General features: G+C 33.1%; 1 protein-coding gene across 4 annotated transcripts; it reads right to left on the bottom strand.

Annotated features, from left to right (window-relative positions):
• Positions 1-320: 320 nt before the first annotated feature.
• Positions 321-19,091, bottom strand: LOC134239061 (uncharacterized). Of its 4 annotated transcripts, none has more exons than XM_062721211.1 (4): positions 19,011-19,091; positions 18,840-18,922; positions 18,532-18,700; positions 321-932 (listed from the first exon to the last, which is right to left on the bottom strand). In XM_062721211.1, exons 1-4 carry the CDS (start codon positions 19,074-19,076, stop codon positions 810-812), a joined length of 441 nt encoding a protein of 146 aa, XP_062577195.1. In that variant the 5' UTR covers positions 19,077-19,091; the 3' UTR covers positions 321-809. The 4 variants fall into 4 exon arrangements, with proteins under 4 accessions (XP_062577195.1, XP_062577196.1, XP_062577197.1 ...); XM_062721212.1 differs by lacking the exon at positions 18,532-18,700 and adding an exon at positions 1,211-1,379; XM_062721210.1 differs by lacking the exon at positions 321-932 and adding an exon at positions 17,094-18,248.
• Between the last annotated feature and the right edge of the window lie 1,848 nt (positions 19,092-20,939).

Below are 20,939 nucleotides of genomic sequence, written 5' to 3'. Positions count from 1 at the left end.
GTCTATTTGGTGTTTTTCATACATTGTCAAATAATAGCCTAGCCTTATAATGTAATATTAGATGTTATGTGTGAAATCAACACTTGAAGGTATATAAGCCTATAACAATGCAGTCTTTTTTCTTCCCCATGTGCAGACTAGTTCAAAATAGTTTTAATCTACCCACCTGGTTTCCTTTCTCACCAGGTATAATGAGTACAGAAAATGATGAGAGTTAAATAAATTTAGATTTTTGGATTTGTGTCCAATCTCTATGCCAGTTATAGAATGTAAATAGTTAAATGAACAGTAAACATGTAAACAAAAATTTCATATTAAATGAAAAGTATGAGTACCATTTATTTTCTTTATGATGATAATTACATAAATAATACTTTATGAAAGTGGTGTATTTATCTTTAGTTAAATAAGTAAATGTTTGAAAAAAAACACCATCCTCTAAATATGTCTTGTAGAAACAATGCGCATGTCAACAAAGTATAATATACATGAAATAAAATGTTAACTTCATTTCTTCATGAAAACAGTCCTTTATTATATGTCAGAAATATAATGCATCAGAAAGAGGTGCACATATCACATCACTAGGCATCTCACTTCCCACCACTTCCGTCACTACCATTGTTCTATTGAGCGGCAAATTTGAACTCATAAAAAGTAACGCAATTTTACACCCATAGTTGACTAATGAATTTAAAATAAAATTATAAGGGATGAATCTAATTCTTGCCCAAATATATTTTTTGTGAGTAAATATAGTGAGGTAATAAATATAGAGATTCTATGTGTCTGTTAACATTATATGGTCCTCAGACAACTCTTGAGGGTTGTCCACTATTGAGGTTGGGGAGATCTGCATACGTATATGGGGGAGGCATCCCGGGGGGATATGCTTGTGGTATCTCCTCGTTTTTCACAATCGATGCCCTGTCCTAAAAGTTAAAAATAATATGTATATACTTGTAATGATGAAAACTTTTAAATCTGGAAAAAAATTGCTATTGCACAAATAGTTTCCTGTAGACCTTTTGATGGAATAAAATATTTTTTTAACCACGACATAGATCTAATACTAAGCGTAAAAACAGGGCGTTTTTTTTTTAAAGAAAAAGAAAAGAAAACCTTGGTTGAAAGGATTAGAATAGTAGATTTATCTAAAACTTTTTTCTAAAAATAAACTTTTTATCAATATTTTAGGTTTATTACTCACATTGTCTTGCGTTTGTCCGGTATTCGGTACACTGAGAATCTGGCCTCTTCCTGGGACTGTCAGAATATATCGGCGATATGTTCGCTGGTGTTCTCTTCTGTTAGCGCGAATGCCACAGATGCACATACAAAGCAACAACTTAATTAGGAGGATTCCAACTCCGATTCCACTGCAAAATGATAATTTATGTAGTTTCTATTAACTTCATTTATGATAAATACACTCTCCAACTGACTGTCAAGATATTCATTAACGGAAGATAAAAAGGATATTTTCTAGTCACAGATTATCTTCACAAGCGTACTTACTAATAGTAGTTCTCCATTCCAGTTTTCTTGCAAAATTTAACCTTTTCCGCCCGATTCAAATGTAAATCAAAACTGAAAAAATGGAAAATGTTCAAATGTTCGTGAATAATTATGGTTCAGAACATTTTGATGAAATGAAAGTTTTTCTTATACTAACATTGAAGATTGTCCTTCTCCGTGTAACAGTGTGGCCACAATGCATCAGGAAGTGCTGCATGCACGAATAACTTTCAATGTAGAGATGGGTTTCCAAGGTGGATTTTTTGTTACATAAAATATAACTCAATAACCCAGTTTTCAATATTTTGCCTATTCTAAAAATCAGTTATATATATATATTTCTTTTACAATATTTTTTTATGGGTCAAAACCTGAATCAAAATTGAGAATTGCCTCAGTTAAACGAACTATATTTTGCATTTTTTCTTTGTTCTCCAGGAAAAAATAAAATTGTGCTAACTTGATACAATCGACACCATTTACATTTCTGTAACATTACATTTCTGTAACAAAAGTGTATATTTTAGATAACCTCATGAGGAATAAACTAAATTCTTCTAAAAGCAGTTGTAATAATAAACCTTAATGACAAAGCTTACCTTGTCACAAACTTTGTCATGTGAAACGAAAACATTAATGCAATTCTAGCTTAAAAATAACGATCTTAAGTAAAATTTTCAAATGAGTATACATGTATTTTCTAAACTAATTTTGAAAAAAAACTATTAAATCTTTTATCATGCGTTTTGTATTTAAAATTATGCAAAAGTAGAACATGTATGAAAAATAAAACTCAAGATGCTCAAAATTTAAGTTTATTCTTATTGTATAGTCTTAGGCAGTGGTCTATTGAAAAAGAAAGGGGAGAGTTTGTCCATTTTGCCCTTTTGTGTTCATAAGCAAAATTGGATAGAAAAAAATTGATTGTACGCCCAAGTTCTTTGACCTTGAAATTAAAGAGATGTTTTATTTTTTTATTCTGATATTCTGATTGAAAATTAGGATTACAATCATATTAAGGAATTCTTATGAATACTACCACTATTTACCAGAATATACTATAGGCTGGTAAATATAATTTTGCTTAGCCATCCGATTTTCATCCAATGATGCTTAAATTCCATGTGTACAGATCCATCTCACAAAAATGTTTATCGTGTAGTCTGCATATAGTTTTAAAATATCACGGACTTCATGAGGGGCGAATAATAACTATGCAGAGTTCAAATGGGCATAAGTAAAGGCGTAAAAGTGAAGAAAAGAGATGATTATGCATGAATGCGTTTTATCCCAATATCTTACCTCGTATGTATACTAAAAACTACATGGACGGTTTTGTTAGAAACACTAAAAAATAATTAAAACTGTTATCTATATACCTTCATCACCTGCATACGGAGTGTACATATCTCAGTTGATTCGATACGCAAGAGCACGCTCTATTTATGAACAATTTCTAAAACGAGGTAAATTATTGACAAGGATTTCGAAGTTGATGAAACAAGAATATCAGCAGTCCAGTTTAAAGTCATCATTTCGTAAGTTCTGTGGTCGATACAATGACCTTGTCAGCAAATACAATTTATCATTGGATCAAATGCTAACTGACGTTTTTCATACCAATTATTATTTCATTATTATGTTCCCCAAACGGAGTTTGGGAACATATTGTTTTTACTCGGTTTCTTATTAAGGTCTTCCGTTTCAGACGGAAGACCTTATAGTGATTCTACTGTTTTTTCTTCTTCTTATTATTTTTTTTCCCAAATCTTGTCGGCAGGATTTCTCAGAGATGTCTGGACGGATTTTCCTGAAATTTTCAGGGATGATAGGGAATGAAAATACCCCGAGACGTTTTTTTCATTTTTTCAAAATTTACTTCCGGTCGTCAGATTTGTCCGATTTCCTGGTTTTTAAAAAATATCTAATCCGAGTGAGATCTCAGAAACGGTAAGAGATTAAGGCACCAAACTTACAGGGATGATAGATCTTGATAAGTAGGCAAATCCATTTGGGTTAAGGTTGTCCGCCGTCACTTCCGGTCGTCACAGGAAGTGTTCATAAATATCGAAAATTTCAACTTTTCTTTTTTAAAACTTTTTTTGCATCACATTATAGCATCTTACATGTAGTGTTGAAATATGTCAGTCCCACCGGAAACAAAAACGACAACTTCCGGTTGTAAGAGAAAAACTGCATATTTTCAGTATTTTTCTTTCCCATAAATATTTTTTATACATGAAGTATTTGTAATGATTTTTGGATATTTTATTCAGACTGCAAATGTCTACAGTAACGTCAAATTTCTTTGTAAAATTCACTTCCAGTTTCGTGATTTCCTGTCCTCAAAATGAGAAGTTATCATAGAGAGATCTCGTAAACGGTAAAAGATGAAGACACCAAACTTATAGGAGTTGTAGATCTTGATGAGTAGGCAAAACTATTTGGGTTAAGATTCTCCGCGGTCACTTCCGGTAGTAACAGGAAGTGATCTAAGAAATCAAAAATTTTAACTTTTCTTTTATGAATGTTTTTTTGCATCACATTATAACATCTTATTCGTAGTTTCGAAATATATCAGTCCCACTGTAAACAAAAACGACAACTTCCGGTTATAAGAGAAAAACTACATAATTTGAGTATTTTTTCTTTCCCGTAAATACTTTTAATGGATAATGTATTTGTAATAATTTTTGGATATGTTATTCAGAATGCAAATGTCTACAGTAAGTTCAACTATCTTTTTGAAATTACTTCTGGTCGCGTGATTTCCTGTCCTTAAGATGAGAAGTTATCACAGAGAGATCTCGTAAACAGTAAGTGGTGAAGACACCAAACTTATAGGAGTGGTAGATCTTGATGAGTAGCCAAATCCATTTGGGTTAATATTTTTCGCCGTCACTTCCCGTTGTCACAGGAAGTGATCAAATAAATAAGAAAAATTAACTTTTCATTACGGAATATTTCTTAGTAATATATTATAGCATCTTATTAGTAATTATGAAATATGTCAGTCCCGCTGGAAACAAAAATGACGGTTATGAGAGAAAAACTGCATAAATTTAGTATCATTCTTTGCCATAAATATCTTTTATAAAAAAGAGTATTTGAAATGATTTCAGGACATGTTATTCAGACTGAAATGTCTAAAGTAACCTCAAATACCTTTATTTTAAAAATCTACTTCCGGTCATGTGATTTCTTCTCTTCAAAATGAGAAGTTAACATTACGAGATCTCTTACAGTGTAACAGATCAAGTCACTAAACTTATATAAATAATAAATCATGAAGATTGGGTAACAGATATAGGATGAAATGTGTCTGCCATCACTTCCGGTCGTCAAGACTATAATTGTCTAAAGTAACGTCGAGAATCTTGGTAAGTTACATCTCCGGCCGTTTTTTTCCTGTAATCATTTTAAATATTATATGCCTTTTTAACATAGATAAAAGCTCATTCATACAGATAAATAGAGGAGAACGGAAGACCGTTTTTTGTTGCTGTAGCAACAAGAGTTTCTAGTTATTATTATTATTATTATTAAGGTCTTCCGACTTCCTTCGGAAGACCTTATTGTTTTCCGTCGGTTTCCTATTATTATTATTATTATTATTATTATTATTATTCTTTTTTCATAGTTATGGCGATATCTCAGCTGTGTCTGTACGGATTTCAAAGATTTTTACAGAAAAGATGCATCAGGTCAATATCTCCAGACGTGTTTTTCATTTTTTCAATTTTTGCTTCCATTCGCGATTTTTGGGGAAATTTGTATTTTTTAAATGGATTTTTGTACCCTACTTTTCTTGAAAACGGCTAAAGATATGACATTGAAACTCATGGACATGAAAGAGCATCACTTGTAGATGTGCCGAACGTCCTTCATTTTTTGTCGTTTCTACTTCCGGTCGCAAACGGAAGTGAATTCAAAAAGTCTAATTTCTCAACTTTTTTGTTTTTCAATATTTTTCTTTCGGATTGATAGGGTTTATAGAGCGTCTTCAAAGATATCTATATATGCTTTCAATTTTTTCATGCGTGCGTTTATTGCAAAGATATGACCGAACCAAACTTTGTCTTACTGTCGCGGGTTCGAATCCCGCTCGGGGCGTTCCCCAAATTTTTTCTTTGTTTTTGTCTTTTTTCAGTTGCAATTTACTTTTCACTCTTTTATAACATGTGTGGAAGATTTTGCCGATTTTTAAAAGCTATATTTGGAGATATTTTGTGAAATACCTGGAACAATCACGATCTGTGTCTAGAAACTACTGTAAATGAACGTAAATGAAAAAAAAGAAGAAATCTATTCATATGATGACGCAAACTAGATTGCAAAAGAGAAGTGGGTCGGAAGACCTGCTTGTTGCACCAGCAACAAGAACGCATCTAGTTATTATGTTCCCCAAACGAAGTTGGGGAACATATTGTTTTTACTCTGTTTCTTATTATTATGTTCCCCAAACGAAGTTGGGGAACATATTGTTTTTACTCTGTTTCTTATTATTATTATTATTTTTCTTCTTCTTCCTGGATACTTTTTTGTCCGGGAGTGATCTTGTAAACTACACATCCGACTTAGATAAAATCTTTTTATGGTCAGTAGGAATGTTTTGTAGATTTGCGGAACAAAGGTCATTTTGCGCGCACGTGCTTGCAAGAGCGTGCACGTGCAACGTGTGAAATGATCAATATAATAGATTAGCCGTAACTTTTCTATTTTTGGATGAAATGCTTTCAAACTTATAATATAAGGTTATATTAGTAGCATAGACAATATGACATGGTCAAAATAGCAAGATCTCACGCGCATGCACGTGCGCTTTGCTCTGATTGGCTGTAACTAAAGTCTCAATATCTTTCTTGTTTTTTGACGAAATCCTTTGAAATTTTGAACATAGCCATGCATTAGGATATCCTACAACATGATATATAGCAATTATCATGAAAACACGTGCATGCACGTGCGCTGCAATTTGATTGGCTTAAACTTTAAATAGCTATAACTCCCTTGGTTTTCAACCAAACAGGATGGGAATTGGAACATAGATAGATATAATGGACTACTACAAGAAAGTATGGTCACCATGCACATGCATACACGTGCGTGTACATGTGCTGCAATCTGATTGGCTGAAACTTTAAACAGCTATAACTCCCTTGGTTTTCAACCAAACAGGATGGGATTTAGAACATAGATAGATGTAATGGACGTCTAAAAGTAAGTATGGTCACCACGCTCATGTATGCACGTGCGTGCACGTGAAATGAGCAAAATCAAATATACACTTGAATGAACAATTTTTTAAAATACTTTTGGATTAAATACTTTGATATTTAGTATATCGAAATATATACTAGTAGATTGTGTAGACAAGATGATATGGTCATTACGCACATGCATTCACATGCGCACGCGTGCACTGCTAAAATTTGAATAAACTTGGTACACTTCTGGGTAAACGTTGTTAAGTTTCAAATGCATAGAGTTTGTCTTATTTAATGAAATTTACAGGGAGTATGGCACCAAAAGGGAGTTGGGGAGCGTTTGGGGAACATCTGTAACGGTCCCCGTCACAATTAGCACTAGTTATTATGTTCCCCAAACGGAGTTTGGGAACATATTGTTTTTACTCGGTTTCTTATTATTATTATTATTATTATTATTCTTTTTTTTCTTCTTTGTTCTCCGGTACTTTTTTTGTCCGCGAGTGTTTTCAGAAACTGTTCACCCAACTGAGCTAAAACCTTTTTAGGGTTAATAGGTGTGTAGTGTAGGTGTGCAACACGAAGGTTATTTTGCGCGCATACGCATGCACGTGCGGGCGCGTGAAATGAGTGAAATGACGGATATACTTTATATAGCCATAACTTTAACATTTTTTGATGAAATATTTTAAAACTCATTTAATAAGGATATATTAATAGTGTAGATAATGTGACACTGTCAAATTAGCACGAACTCACACGCATGCACGTGCGCTTCGCTCTGATTGGCTGAAACAAAAATCGCAATATCTTTTCTGTTTTTTGACGAAATGCTATGAAATTTAAAATATAGGCATACTTTAGGATGTACTACAATATGATATATAACAATTGCCATGTTAACACGCACATGCACGTGCGCTGCAATCTGATTGGCTTAAACTTTAAATGGCTATAACTCCCTTGTTTTTCAACGAAACAGTATGGGATTTAGAACATAGACAAACATAATGAACTCCCACAAGGAGGTATGGTCGCCATGCACATGCATGCACGTGCATGCACGTGTGCTTTGCTGTGATTCGCTGAAACAAAAATTACAATATCTTTTTTTAATTTTTGACGAAATGCTTTAAAATTTTAAACATAATCATGCAATAGGATGTCCTACAATATGATTTATAACAGTTGTCGTGAAAACATGCGCATACACGTGCGCTGCAATCTGATTGGCTTAAACTTAAAATGGCTATAACTTCCTCGTTTTTCAACCAAACAGGATGGGATTTAGAACATAGACAAACATAACAGACCCCTACAAGAACATACAGTCGACATGCACATGCATGCACGTGCGTGCACGTGAAATGAGTAAAATTACAAAAACACTAGATTAAAACGTTTTTTTTAATACTTTTGGATTAAACGCTGTAATTTCTAGTATATAAATAGTGTAGACAAGATGATATGGTCATTACGCACATGCATTCAAATGCGCATGCGTGCAATGCATAAATTTGAATATACTGAATATACTTCTTGGAAAACATTATTATAGTTTAAAAGGCATAGAGTTCGTCTTATTTAATGAAGCTTACAGGGAATAAGGCACCAAAAGGGAGTTGGGGAGCGTTTGGGGAACATCTGTAACGGTTCCCGTTACAATTAGCCCTAGTTATTATTATTATTATTATTATTATTATTTTTCTTCTCGGGAAAATTTTGTCCGCGAATGATCTTGTAAAGTACACATCCGATTAAGGGGAAACCTTTTCAGGGTAAGTAGGCATGTTATGTAGATTTGCGGAATCAAGGTCATTTTGCGCGCACGTGCTTGCAAGAGCGCGCACGTGCAAAACTTGAAAAGACCAATATATAATGGATATAACCGTAATTTTTCTATTTTTAGACGAAATGTTTTGAAACTCATAATGTAAGGATATATGAGTAGTATGCACAAGATGACATGGTCAAAATAGCAAGATCGCACGTGCAAGCACGTGCGCTTCGCTCTGATTGGCTGAAACTAAAGTCTCAATATCTTTCTTGTTTTTTGATAAAATCATTTGAAATTTTGAACATAGTCATACATTAGGGAGATCTACAGCCCGTAATAAAAGAAATATCATGAAAGCATGTGCATGCACGTGTGCTTGCAAGAGCTCGCACGTGCAACACGAGAAATGTCCAATATAATTGATACAGACGTAACTATTTAAATTATTGATGATATGCTTTAAAACTCATATTAGAAGTATATATTAGAAGCATAGACAAGGTGACATGGTCAAAAAAGCAAGATCTCACGCGCATGCACGTGCGCTTTGCTCTGATTTGCTGAAACTAAAGTCTCAATATCTTTCTTGTTTTTTTTAGGAAATCCTTTGAAATTTTAAATATAGACATGCATTAGGATGTCCTACAATAAGATATATAGCAATTATTTTGAAAACGCGTGCATGCACGTGCGCTGCAATCTGATTGGCTTATGCTTTAAATAGCTATAACTCCCTTGGTTTTCAACCAAACAGGATGGGATTTGGAACATAGATAGATATAATGGACTTCTACAAGAAGACATGGTCACCATGCACATGCATACACGTGCATGTACGTGCGCTGCAATCTAATTGGCTGAAACTTTGAACAGCTATAACTCCCTTGGTTTTCAACCAAACGGGGTGGGATTTAGAACATAGATAGATGTAATGGACTTCTCCAAGAAAGTATGGTCGCCATGCTCATGTGAGCACGTGCGTGCACGTGAAATGAGTAAAATCAAAAATACACTTGAATTAGCGTATTTTTTAATACGTTTGGATTAAATACTTTGATATTTAGTATATTAAAATCTATAGATTGTAAAGACAAGATTGTATGGTCATTACGCACATGCATTCACATGCGCACGCGTGCAATGCTAAAATTTGAATGAAATTGGTACACTTCTGGGTAAACGTTGTTAAAGTCTCAAATGCGTAGAGTTTGTCTTATTTAATGAAGCTTATAGGGAATATGGCACCAAAAGGGAGTTGGGGAGCGTTTTGGGAACATCTGTAACGGTCCCCGTTACAATTAGCACTAGTTATTATTATTCTTTTTTTCTTCTTTGTTCTCCGGTACTTTTTTGTCCGCGAGTGTTCTCAGAAACTGTTCACCCAACTGAGCTAAAACCTTTTTAGGGTTAATAGGTGTGTAGTGTAGGTGTGCGGAACGAAGGTCATTTTGCGCGCATACGCATGCACGTGCGGGCGCGTGAAATGAGTGAAATGACTGATATAATTAATATGGCCATAACTTTTACATTTTTAGATGAAATGCTTTGAAACTCGATACATAAGGATATATTAATAGTGTTAATAATATGACACTGTCAAATTAGCACGATCTCACGCGCATGCACGTGGGCCTTGCTCTGATTGGCTGAAACAAAAATCTCAATATCTCTTTTGTTTTTTGACGAAATGCTTTATAATTTAAAAGTATATCATGAATTAGGATATTCTACAATATGATTTGGAAAAAAATTCATGAAATCACACGCATGCAAGTGCGCTGCAATCTGATTGGCTGAAACTTTAAATGGCAATATCTTCTTTGTTTTTTGACGAAATGCTTTGAAATTTAAAACATAGTCATGCATTAGGATAGCCTTCAATATGATATACAAAAAATTTCAAGAAATCACGCGCATGCACGTGTGCTGCAATCTGATTGGCTGAAACTTTAGATGTCTATATCTCCTTTGTTTTTTGACGAAATGCTTTGAAATTTAGAACAATGTTATGCATTAAGATATCCTACAATATGAAATAGAAAAAAATCATGAAATCACGTGGATGCATTTGTGCTACAATCTGATTGGCTGGAAATTGAAATGGCTGTTACTCCCTCGGTTTTCAACGAAACAGGATGGGATTTAGAACATAGATAGATATAAGGGCCTCCTAAAAGATGGTATGGTAATCATGCACGTGCGTGCACGTGCATTTGGAACGAGTGAAATTAAAAATACACTTGAATGAATGATTTTTAATACTTTTGAACTTAATGCTTTAATATATAGTATATTTAGATATATAGATAGTGTAGACAAGATAATATGATCATTACGCACATGCATTCATGTGCACATGCGTGCAATGCTAAAATTTGAATATGTAATTCGTATCCTTCTCGGAAAACGTTGTTAAAGTAAAAAATGTAAAGAGGCTATCTTATTTAATAAGGCTTACAGGGAGTATGGCACCAAAAGGGAGTTGGGGAGCGTTTGGGGAACATCTGTAACGGTTCCCGTTACAATTAGCACTAGTTTATACAATGAATTGATGACGGATTTTTCAGTCATTTCACTAACATGACGGTGAGCACACGGCGGGTGTGACCGGTCGGCAGGGAATGCTCACTCCTCCATGGCACCTGATCCCACCTCTGATGTTTCGGAGGCCCGTGTTTGCTCGTCTCCTATTTTGTATTGTTTTATTGACTTTGATATTGAATACTGTTCGTTATCTCCATATCCATCAATTCGATAATATTTTTATGCCAGGCTCTAAAAACTGAAAATTTTCCTGTATTTCTATCAGATTTTTAAAGTACGTTAAACTATTGGGATTGCTACCTCCTAGTAACAGATTTTTAATCCCACTTAAAACGTTTCTAAGCTTTCAGGTATTATGTTCACGGTAGAATTGTCATAAATATTATATTATTCCTAAATGTGCATAAAGTTTACAAAAACATTGTTTCAAAAAAATCTTTTTATCTAAAAGCTATAAAACAACGTGTTTTATTTATTTTCGGATGGGTTTGCATAAATGCTGTTATCTGATTTTGTTTATTTTGTGTATTTATAAAAATCCACGGTTATTGCTCTTGACTCATGACTTTGGAAATCGTCCAGACCTGTTATACCTATCACACCATACATCGCCTTTTGTGCTTGTTTAGAGGTCCATGTTTTCTCTACTCCCATTTTGTATTTTTTAATTGCCTTTAGGGCTTGTTAATTGTTCGCTTTCACCATTTTTCATTAATTTTGTCAACAAAAATGTTTATTAATCTTAAGTATTCATGTATATGTTTTAATTATCTTTCAATGGCATACTTAAAAGATGTTTCTTTTCTTTTCATTTCTTTTCAGTTCTCAAGATTTTATTATGCATTTGATGAACACCGAATGAGTTCAATGTATGTGTTTCTTAGAAATGATAGATAACAGTACTTACGCTAAATCAGCGGCGTTGTCCATTTCTTATTTCTTCTACGCGGAAGAAAGAAATGTAAAGTATACCTAGCTAGAAATTGATAGACCAAAACACTCTGCATGTTATTGGTTCATGCGAATTTGCGATGTTGCATTTAAATCTAAATTGCCAATAGGATACATATTGTATGAGGTAATTAATTCTGGCCATCACAATTACTAGTACCAGTTCAAGTTGCTTGTGACAGGGAAAGAATTCTGTGACTATGTTGTTTGGACTAATGAAGACATGTTAGTCGAAAGAGTTAATAGGAGTTACACTCTGTGTGATGAGATTACCAATATGGGGAGGTTTTTAAAAAGCTGCTTTACTATATAATTTAGACTTCTATAGGGGCATGTGGTGAGTGCTGCAACACCAGCAAACAACATTGGGTATAGCATCAAAGAAGGGAAATTATTTGTGTTTGCTAGAAGGAGTATGACGGAGACTCTGACAAAGTCACTGGTTGTGACAATGAGGACTGCCCCTTTGTGTGGTTATGTTTTGAATGTGCTGGTATCAAGATAGTTCCCAAAGGAAAATGACGCTGTAAACATCGTCGAACTAAAAAGTGGATGTTTGTGTTTATAGATGGACTCAAAAAAAACCACTGTCGGGCTAGTAAGCTCTAACAAAGCAAAAAAAATGTACATATGTATTTTGAATTTTTGTGTAATAAAATAAAGAACATATATGGTTAAGTACTACCGGGTATATATCAGAGGTAATAAACATTTTTGAATCTTCTTATATATGACGGACGAACGATGTAGACATGCAATATACTTGGATTTCCTGTTACAGTAATATAATATAACTGAAAATTAAATTTAAAAAACGTTTTAACTGTCTGTTATACATTAAACAAAAATGTTTATCTCAACAATATACAACGATATCTTATGATTTTTATATCATATGTTACATAAGTACAGGCCACAAGGGGCCAGAATGCTTAATCTTTGACGCTTTATATCCCGAAAGTCGGAAATATTTTGATAAGTAATATTGAACAAAAGTAGTTCAAAATAAAGTTTTTAACAATATGAAACCTTTCATTTTTTGCTAAACGTCCCTATTAAGGAGTTGAAGGGTTGGCCCCTAAATATTTCTTTTGCAAATATCTCGAAAACGAAAAAGAAAATCTGAATAGACACAAAATATGTTTAAAATCCTAAGAGCTTTCAGGTAAAATCAAGAAAAAGGGTCTGGGCACTCAAATTAGGGGTCAAAAAGGGCTAAAATTCTTTAAACGATAACTTTTTAACAGTTCATATTTTGTTATACATTCTGAAGCAAAAATGTTTATCTCAGCAATATACAAATATATGTAACAACTTTTATGTACTTTATCACATAAATAGGGGTCACAAGGGGCCAGAATGCTAAAGCTTTTTATTTCGAAAGTGGGGAATATTCTGGTGCGTAACATTGAACAAAACATGTTCAAAATAATGTTCTGAACAATATGCAGCCTTTCATTTTTTGCTAGACGTTTTCTGAATAGTAATTGTACCAAAAGTGTTCAAAATCCTAAGAGCGTTAAGATGATATGAAGAAAAAAGTGCACTCCCTATTATAAGGGGTCAGAAGGGGACAAAAGTCGAATTTATAAGTCTTTAATGTTCAAAATCGTTCTTCTTAACAATTTCATCGTTATTTTTGAATGAAAATCTCAATTAAAATCTTATCTCATCTCATCAAGAATCGGACGGAAGACCCACTTGTTGCTCGCAACGAGATCTCTGCTAGTTATGTTCCCCAAACGGAGTTTGGGAACATATTGTTTTTACTCGGTTTCTTCCTATTACTATTATTATTCATTTTTTTCTTCTTTGTTATCCGGTACTTTTTTGTCCGCGAGTGTTCTCAGAAACTGTTCACCTAACTAAGCTAAAACCTTTTTAGGGTTAATAGGTGTGTAGTGTAGGTGTGCGGAACGAAGGTCATTTTGCGCGCATACGCATGCATTCGTGCGCGTGATATGAGTGAAATGACTCATATACTTAATATAGCTATAACTTTTACATTTTTTAATGAAATGATTTGAAACTCATTATATAAAGATATATCAATAGTGTAGATAATGTGACACTGTCAAATTAGCACGAACTCACGCGCATGCACGTGCACTTTGCTCTGATTGGCTGAAACAAAAATCTCAATATCTTCTCTGTTTTTTGACGAAATGCTTTGAAATTTAAAACATAGGCATGCTTTGGGATATCCTACAATATGGTACATAAGAATTTTCATCAAATCATGCGCATGCACGTGCACTGCAATCTGATTGGCTTAAACTTTAAATGGCTATAACTCCCTTGTTTTCAACCAAACAGGATGGGATTTAGAACATAGACAAACATAATGGACTCCTAGAAGAAGGTATGATCATCATGAACATACTTGCACGTGCATGAACATGCACTTCGCTCTAATTGGCTGAAACAAAAATATCAATATCTTTTTTTATTTTTTGACGAAATGCTTTGGAATTTAAAACATAGGCATGCTTTAGGATATCCTACAATATGATATATAATAATTTTCATCAAATCACGCGCATGCACGTGCGCTGCAATCTGATTGGCTGAAACTTTAAATGTCTATAACTCCCTTGGTTTTCAACCAAACAGGATGGGATTCAGAACATAGATAGTTATTAAAGACTCCTACAATAGGGAATGGTCATCATGCACATGCATGCACGTGCGTGCACGTGAAATGAGTAAAATTCCAAATACACTAGATTAAACATATTTTTGGATTAAATGCTGTAATATTTAGTATATTACAATATATCAATAGTGTAAAATGATATGGTCATTACGCACATGTATTCAAATGCGCATTTTGCTGAAATTGAATACTTCTGGTAAAACTTTGTTAAAGTCTTAAATGTATCGCGTTTCTCTTATTTAATTAAGCTTACCGGGAATAAGGCACCAAAAGGGAGTTGGGGAGCATTTGGGGAACATCTGTAACGGTTCCCGTTACAATTAGCCCTAGTTATTATTTATTATTACATGATAAAGGTCATCTCAATAATACAAGAGAATAGAAAAGAATCAAAAGAGAACTTAAAGTCAAACTGATAATCTTAAAATCATACAATTTATTTTGAGGACTCGGAAGTCGATTCCTATATTTGAAGTTTTATTTAAGAGGCCTTAAATATTTGGAGGGGGGGGGGAAATATTGGAAATTTTGCAAAATACATAAAATCTACTGCTCATGAAAAAGTTTCTGCACATGAGCCTTCTTTTTTTAAAAAAAAATGAATATCGAACAATATAACTCTTCTGATTGACCTATAAAATGTTTTTTTGAAATTCCCCGTGGAAAAAAGATGTGAAAAAACAAATATCTTTGTGTCATCTATGTGTTTATCAGACTTCCGGTTAGATTATAACCTAGCCTTTAACGTAATGTGAGATGTTACGTTTGAAATCAACCCTTGAAGGTAAATAGAACTTGAACTATGCACACTTTTTTCTTCCCCGTGTGCAGACTAGTTCAAAATGCTTTTAATTCACCAACCTGGTGTCCTATCTTGTCATGTTTAGGAGAAGAGGAAATGATCCATCGGCAATCCTCGGCTGACTCCGCTACGCTCCATTCAAACCTCGGATGTGATTAGTGGAGGAATACGCAACAGATTCTCACATTTCTCCGCCGGAAACTGCCTTATCACTCATTTCTTATTTCACTATGCATAACGTTTTTAGAAAATGTTCCTTAATTTGTGCAATTCTGTATCGGTAACAAGTTTTGATTACATCCTCATGTCAATAGGCTTTAAAAGCAAGAAAAAACTGTTGTGTGTGCCACAGAATAACTTCGATTTCAAATGTATGACATTTGAAAGAAATTCAAATCAGATCACATGACTGAATCAGCAAGATGGTACATCACCGTTGACGTCTAAGGTTATGTGCGAGGTACGAGTCATCCGTGGAACTCCGATTGGGAAATGATAAGAGTTATGAAATTAGATTTTTGGAATTGTGTCCTAACTTGTTGTCAGTTAAAGAATGTACGAAACAACTGCTATGTGTGTGAAATATTTTAACAATAAATTCAAATGATATGTATTAATTTTGACAACATATTACGATTAATTCAAAACTTATCCAGATTTTAAAAATGCAAAAATCAAGCATGTCAGTTACAGACAATACAATAAATAATGTCTATAGTCATATTCTCTGTAAACTGGAGGAAAAACGTAAAACTACCTAGAAATTAAAATTAAAAATTGTTACATCGATACGTGTACCAAATGATGGTTTTATATTTTGCTTTGTTGAAAAGAAATCAACTTGAGAAGATAAGTTGTCCTTATCGAAAACGACAAAATGATGACGTTTTACAGCAGCAGGTACTGAAGCAATTCTGTTGAATCCTGTAAACTCTAAAAATGTTAAAGGAATCACGTTATGTGCGTATGTACAAATAGTACATGCAATATTTGAGTGACATCCGTATCGGATGAGGATGACCTGTGAAGAAACGGTTTTACTGAAAACATCTGGGAAAATGATAGTTGCTTAGAGAGTTAAGTTATGAAAATTAAAAAATAAATTTCAAGATTTTTGGAATTGTGTCCTAACTTGTTGTCAGTTAAAAATGAAGTAAATTTATTTGTGTTAAATGTGAAACTTCACACATAAATATTTTTACATATTATAATGTGCTTGTTTTGAATTTCCAGTGAGTAATATAACGAAGATGGGCATCGTCCACGAACTTTTCGAACAACCCTCGTAAATAGTTAAATGAACGTTAATCATTTCATACTAAATAAAAAGTAATTGCACCATCAATTCAATTTTATAAAATGATAATCACATAAACAATACTTTATGAAAATATTTATCTTAAGGGCAGATTATACAAACAAACAAAAAATGGATGCCTGGATTAATTTATATGTTTTTACCTTATTTCACTGCAAATGATGCAAATAATAAATTTCTAGGATATATAAAGAAATTGTAAAAATTCTGTGACGTTCAAATTCTACTCTTCTGAAATCAACTTATTATTCTATACAAATATTTTTCACTTCAAATTTCATTTTTGTGCAACTTCGAATAAAAAATTAAATACTACGTGGTGAAATCTATTCATTTTATTCATTAAAACATGACCCAAGTTGTTATTTTCAAAATTTTTTTATTAAAGTATGTTTGTATCATCTGTCCTTAAGTTAAGCATTTAAGTTAAGCATTTTGAGTGAGTTATGTTAAATAACAATGCGTGTGTCATTACTTTAACAAACTAAAGACATGAAACAATGTTCAAATCATTTCTCCACGTAAACAGTCCTTTTTTAAATGTTAGAAATATACCCCCGGTAATTCATCAAAAAGTTGTACACATCCTACTTAACATGCCTCTTAGTGGTGAAATACGGAGAGGCATCCTCACACTGGTCTATGGAATAACATTAATGGCATTAAATACATTCACAAAACCTTTTTTCAATATATTAGAAATATAAATAGTTTGACACTCACTTTTTAGTAGTTTGTAGTTTTGCCAAAGTGATGATTCATTGCCAAAATAAGTTTTGAATAAAGCGCAACTTAAAAGGTTCAGATAACGATCAGCGATCGATTGAATGCATAAATTTGTGAAGAGGGCAAAAACATGCATTCTTGGTAATTTCATAGGTTGGATCAGGCGCCTTAATGAAAAACAGTGGCACCATTAATATAACGATCCCAACAAAAAATGCCATTTATGAGAGTATAAGCCATTCCAATTTAAAACACTTTTTTCTGTCAATTCTACAGTCTAATAATTGATATATTTAACAGCATCCTGTATGTAATTATCACATTCAAAATTCATGACATATGTGTATACTTTAACTTGACTTGATTCCGTTTCATTTTTATCTTTCATCTAGAGTAATTCAGTATTTCAAAAAAAAAGATAGACATTTTCATCAAAACTAATGATTAACCAAAATGAAATTTTCTAGAAAACAATTTTAAAATATAAATCAGTCATGTTTCTTAGCAACAATAACCATGTTAAATCTCCAAGACAAAAAATTTATAACAATCATCAAAGGTATATATTTAGAGGCAATTATAAGCTTATAAAGAGTCTATCTGTCTTTAACATTAGATGGTCCTCAGACAACTCTGGACGGTCGTCCACTATTGATGTTAGGGAGATCTGCATACGTGTATGGGGGAGGCATCCCGGGGGGACAATGAGTTTGTGGTATCTCCTCGTTTTTCACAATCGATGCCCTGTCCTGAAAGTTAAAATGTGTATAAACTTGTCAGTATGAAAACTTTGTATATCGAAAAAAAATTATTACACAAATATTTTCCTGTAGGCCATTTTGACAAAATAAAATATTACCAAAAAAAAAAAAAAAAAAAAAAAAAAAAAAAACACGACAACAAAGTGTAAAAAAAAAAAACATTATTCTTTAAAAGAAAGCCTAAATGGAAAGGAATAAAATGGTGGATTTATTTTCTTTAAAAATTCCTTAGAAATAAACTTTTTCTCAATATTTTAGATTAATTACTCACATTATCTTGAGCCTGTCTTGTATTTGGTACGCGGAGAATCTGACCTCTTCCTGGGACTGCCAGAATATATCGGCGAGTTGTTCGCTGGTGTTCTCTTCTGTTAGAGCGAATGACACAGATGCACATCCAAAGCAAAAACTTAAATAAAATGATTCCAACTGCGATTCCACTGCAGAACAGATAATTTAAATAGTTTTTATTATCTTAATTTATGATAAACAGACTTTTCAACTGACTGTCGAGATATTCATTAAATAGGATAAAAGGGATATTTTCTAGTCACGGTTTATCTTTAGAAGCGTACTTACTAGATGTAGTCTTCCATTCCAGTTTTTTCTCCTCTCGAACACAATTTAACCTTTTTCCCTCGATTTAAATGTAAATCGAAACACTGAAAAAAATGGAATAATTTCAAATGATTTGGAATATATGTCTTTTTGAAAATGTTGATGAAATGAAAGGTTTTTGTTTATACTAACATTAGGGGATATGTCCTTCTCCTTGTAACAGTGTGGCCACAATGCACCAGGAAGTGCTGCATGCATGAATAATCTTCAATGTAGAGATCGGTTTTCCAGGTGGCTTTTTTTTTGTTACATAGAATATGACTCAATAACCCAGTTTTCAATATTTTGTCTATTTCAAAAATCAGTTATTATATTTTCAACATTATTTTTACATGGGTCAAACCTGATTCCATATTAAAAATTGTTTCACTTAAACGAAATATATTATGATTTTTGCACGTTTTTTCATCGATGAACAGGAAAAACTAAATTTTGCCAAACAAAAAAGAAACGAGAAAAAATACTTGATACAACTGACATCGTTTGACATTTTATCTGTAACAAATATTTTGGACAAATTGACATCTTTCGTTTGAACTGTTTATGAGTATTTTCTTGAAGAGTATAGGTTAGGTAACCTCATGTGAAAAAAGTTTTCTAAAGCAGTTGTAATAATAAACCTTACAAACAAAGTATACGATGTCACAAACTTTGTCATGTGGGACCAAAACATATTTCAATGCAAATGTTCCTTTAAGATCATGAACTGAAAAACGACTTAAGTAAAAATTTCAAATTGATATAGCTAAATAATTTTGAAAAAAAAAATTGAAATCTTTTATAGTGCGTTTGTACGTAAATATTATGTAAACGTGGAACATGTACGAAAAATAAAACTCAAGATACTTAAAAATTAAGTCGATTGTGAGAGTGCAACAATATATTCAAGAAGTGGTGTAAATCAGATGTGGATGCTTAAAAATTCCAACAAACTTTTGGACAGTTTAAAATCACAAGATTTTACAAAAATCAAGGGCTTAAAAACTTTATTTTTCAACTTTATACACAACCATTCCCCACGATGAATTAAAGTCCAGGCTTTTTTATATCATTGACAGGTGCTTTTGCAATAAAAAAATACTTACCTTGTCATCGGTCATTTGCAAAATTATTTTTTTAAAAAAACATTCTTATTGTACGCACAAGTACTCTGAAGTTGACATCAGAAAGATGCTTAGAGTTGCTGATTGACAATATCTATGTTGTTTTTGGAGACCAGGTCTTCCAACAATCTACTGGAATTCCCATAAGTACCAATTGTTACCAACAACATATTTTTGTATTCATATGAAGCAGAATTTGGGCAAAATCTTATGCGTGAAAAGAAGAAAACACTTGCTGTTGTCTTCAACTCGGCATTTAGATGCACTAGACAATATTGCTAACTCACTACTTGTTCATTTTTATTTGTGAATTGAACATTTGCCGGATCGGTTCTAGTGTACATGATATGCCATTATTTCAAAAGCAGTGGGATTGAAAAATGTCTTGGCATCATGGAAAAATCCTTGAATGACCTTCTTGTCCGAAAACTAATTTCCAGCTGTGCACTGCGCACCATTTTTTCCACAGATATGAAATTCTTGATCTCTAAAGGGGTCTTTGAGATAGCCACAGGAGGATCCCCCTGTTAAAAATCAAATAACAAACAGTCATTGACTCCCATATCTCCTAGTAATCATCTGATACCTTAGTGTCCATACCAAATTCACTCCACTTCCGGTTGACCCAGTTTTGTGGACCAATTTTCAACTTAGTGTATGCTGCTAACTTAATGCCGTGATTATCTATTGTAAACATTTTTATGTTTATTAATCTATTTGGAACAATTCATGGAATTCATAAGCGTTTTATTGTTTTTTTAAATTTTTTACAGATTTTTCTGAAGGAACCCCCTGCAGACGCAAACCTGTCTACTTTTGCACGTTCTTCTAGCGTCAAACGCCTCATTAGGTGTTACTTTTTTCTAAATCTTCAAAAATGGAGTTGTCATGATTTTATTTTTTTTCTATAAATGGTCACTCTCCAATAAACATTGTAGTTGTTTATAAGGTTTGATAT

Source organism: Saccostrea cucullata, unplaced genomic scaffold (genome assembly GCF_032062105.1).
Source record: "Saccostrea cucullata isolate Sc308-1 unplaced genomic scaffold, CSIRO_AGI_Scuc_v1 ctg376, whole genome shotgun sequence".
Lineage (NCBI taxonomy): Eukaryota > Metazoa > Mollusca > Bivalvia > Ostreida > Ostreidae > Saccostrea > Saccostrea cuccullata.
Note: the sequence above shows the minus strand (reverse complement) of the source record. Positions and strands in the feature narration are given on the sequence as shown.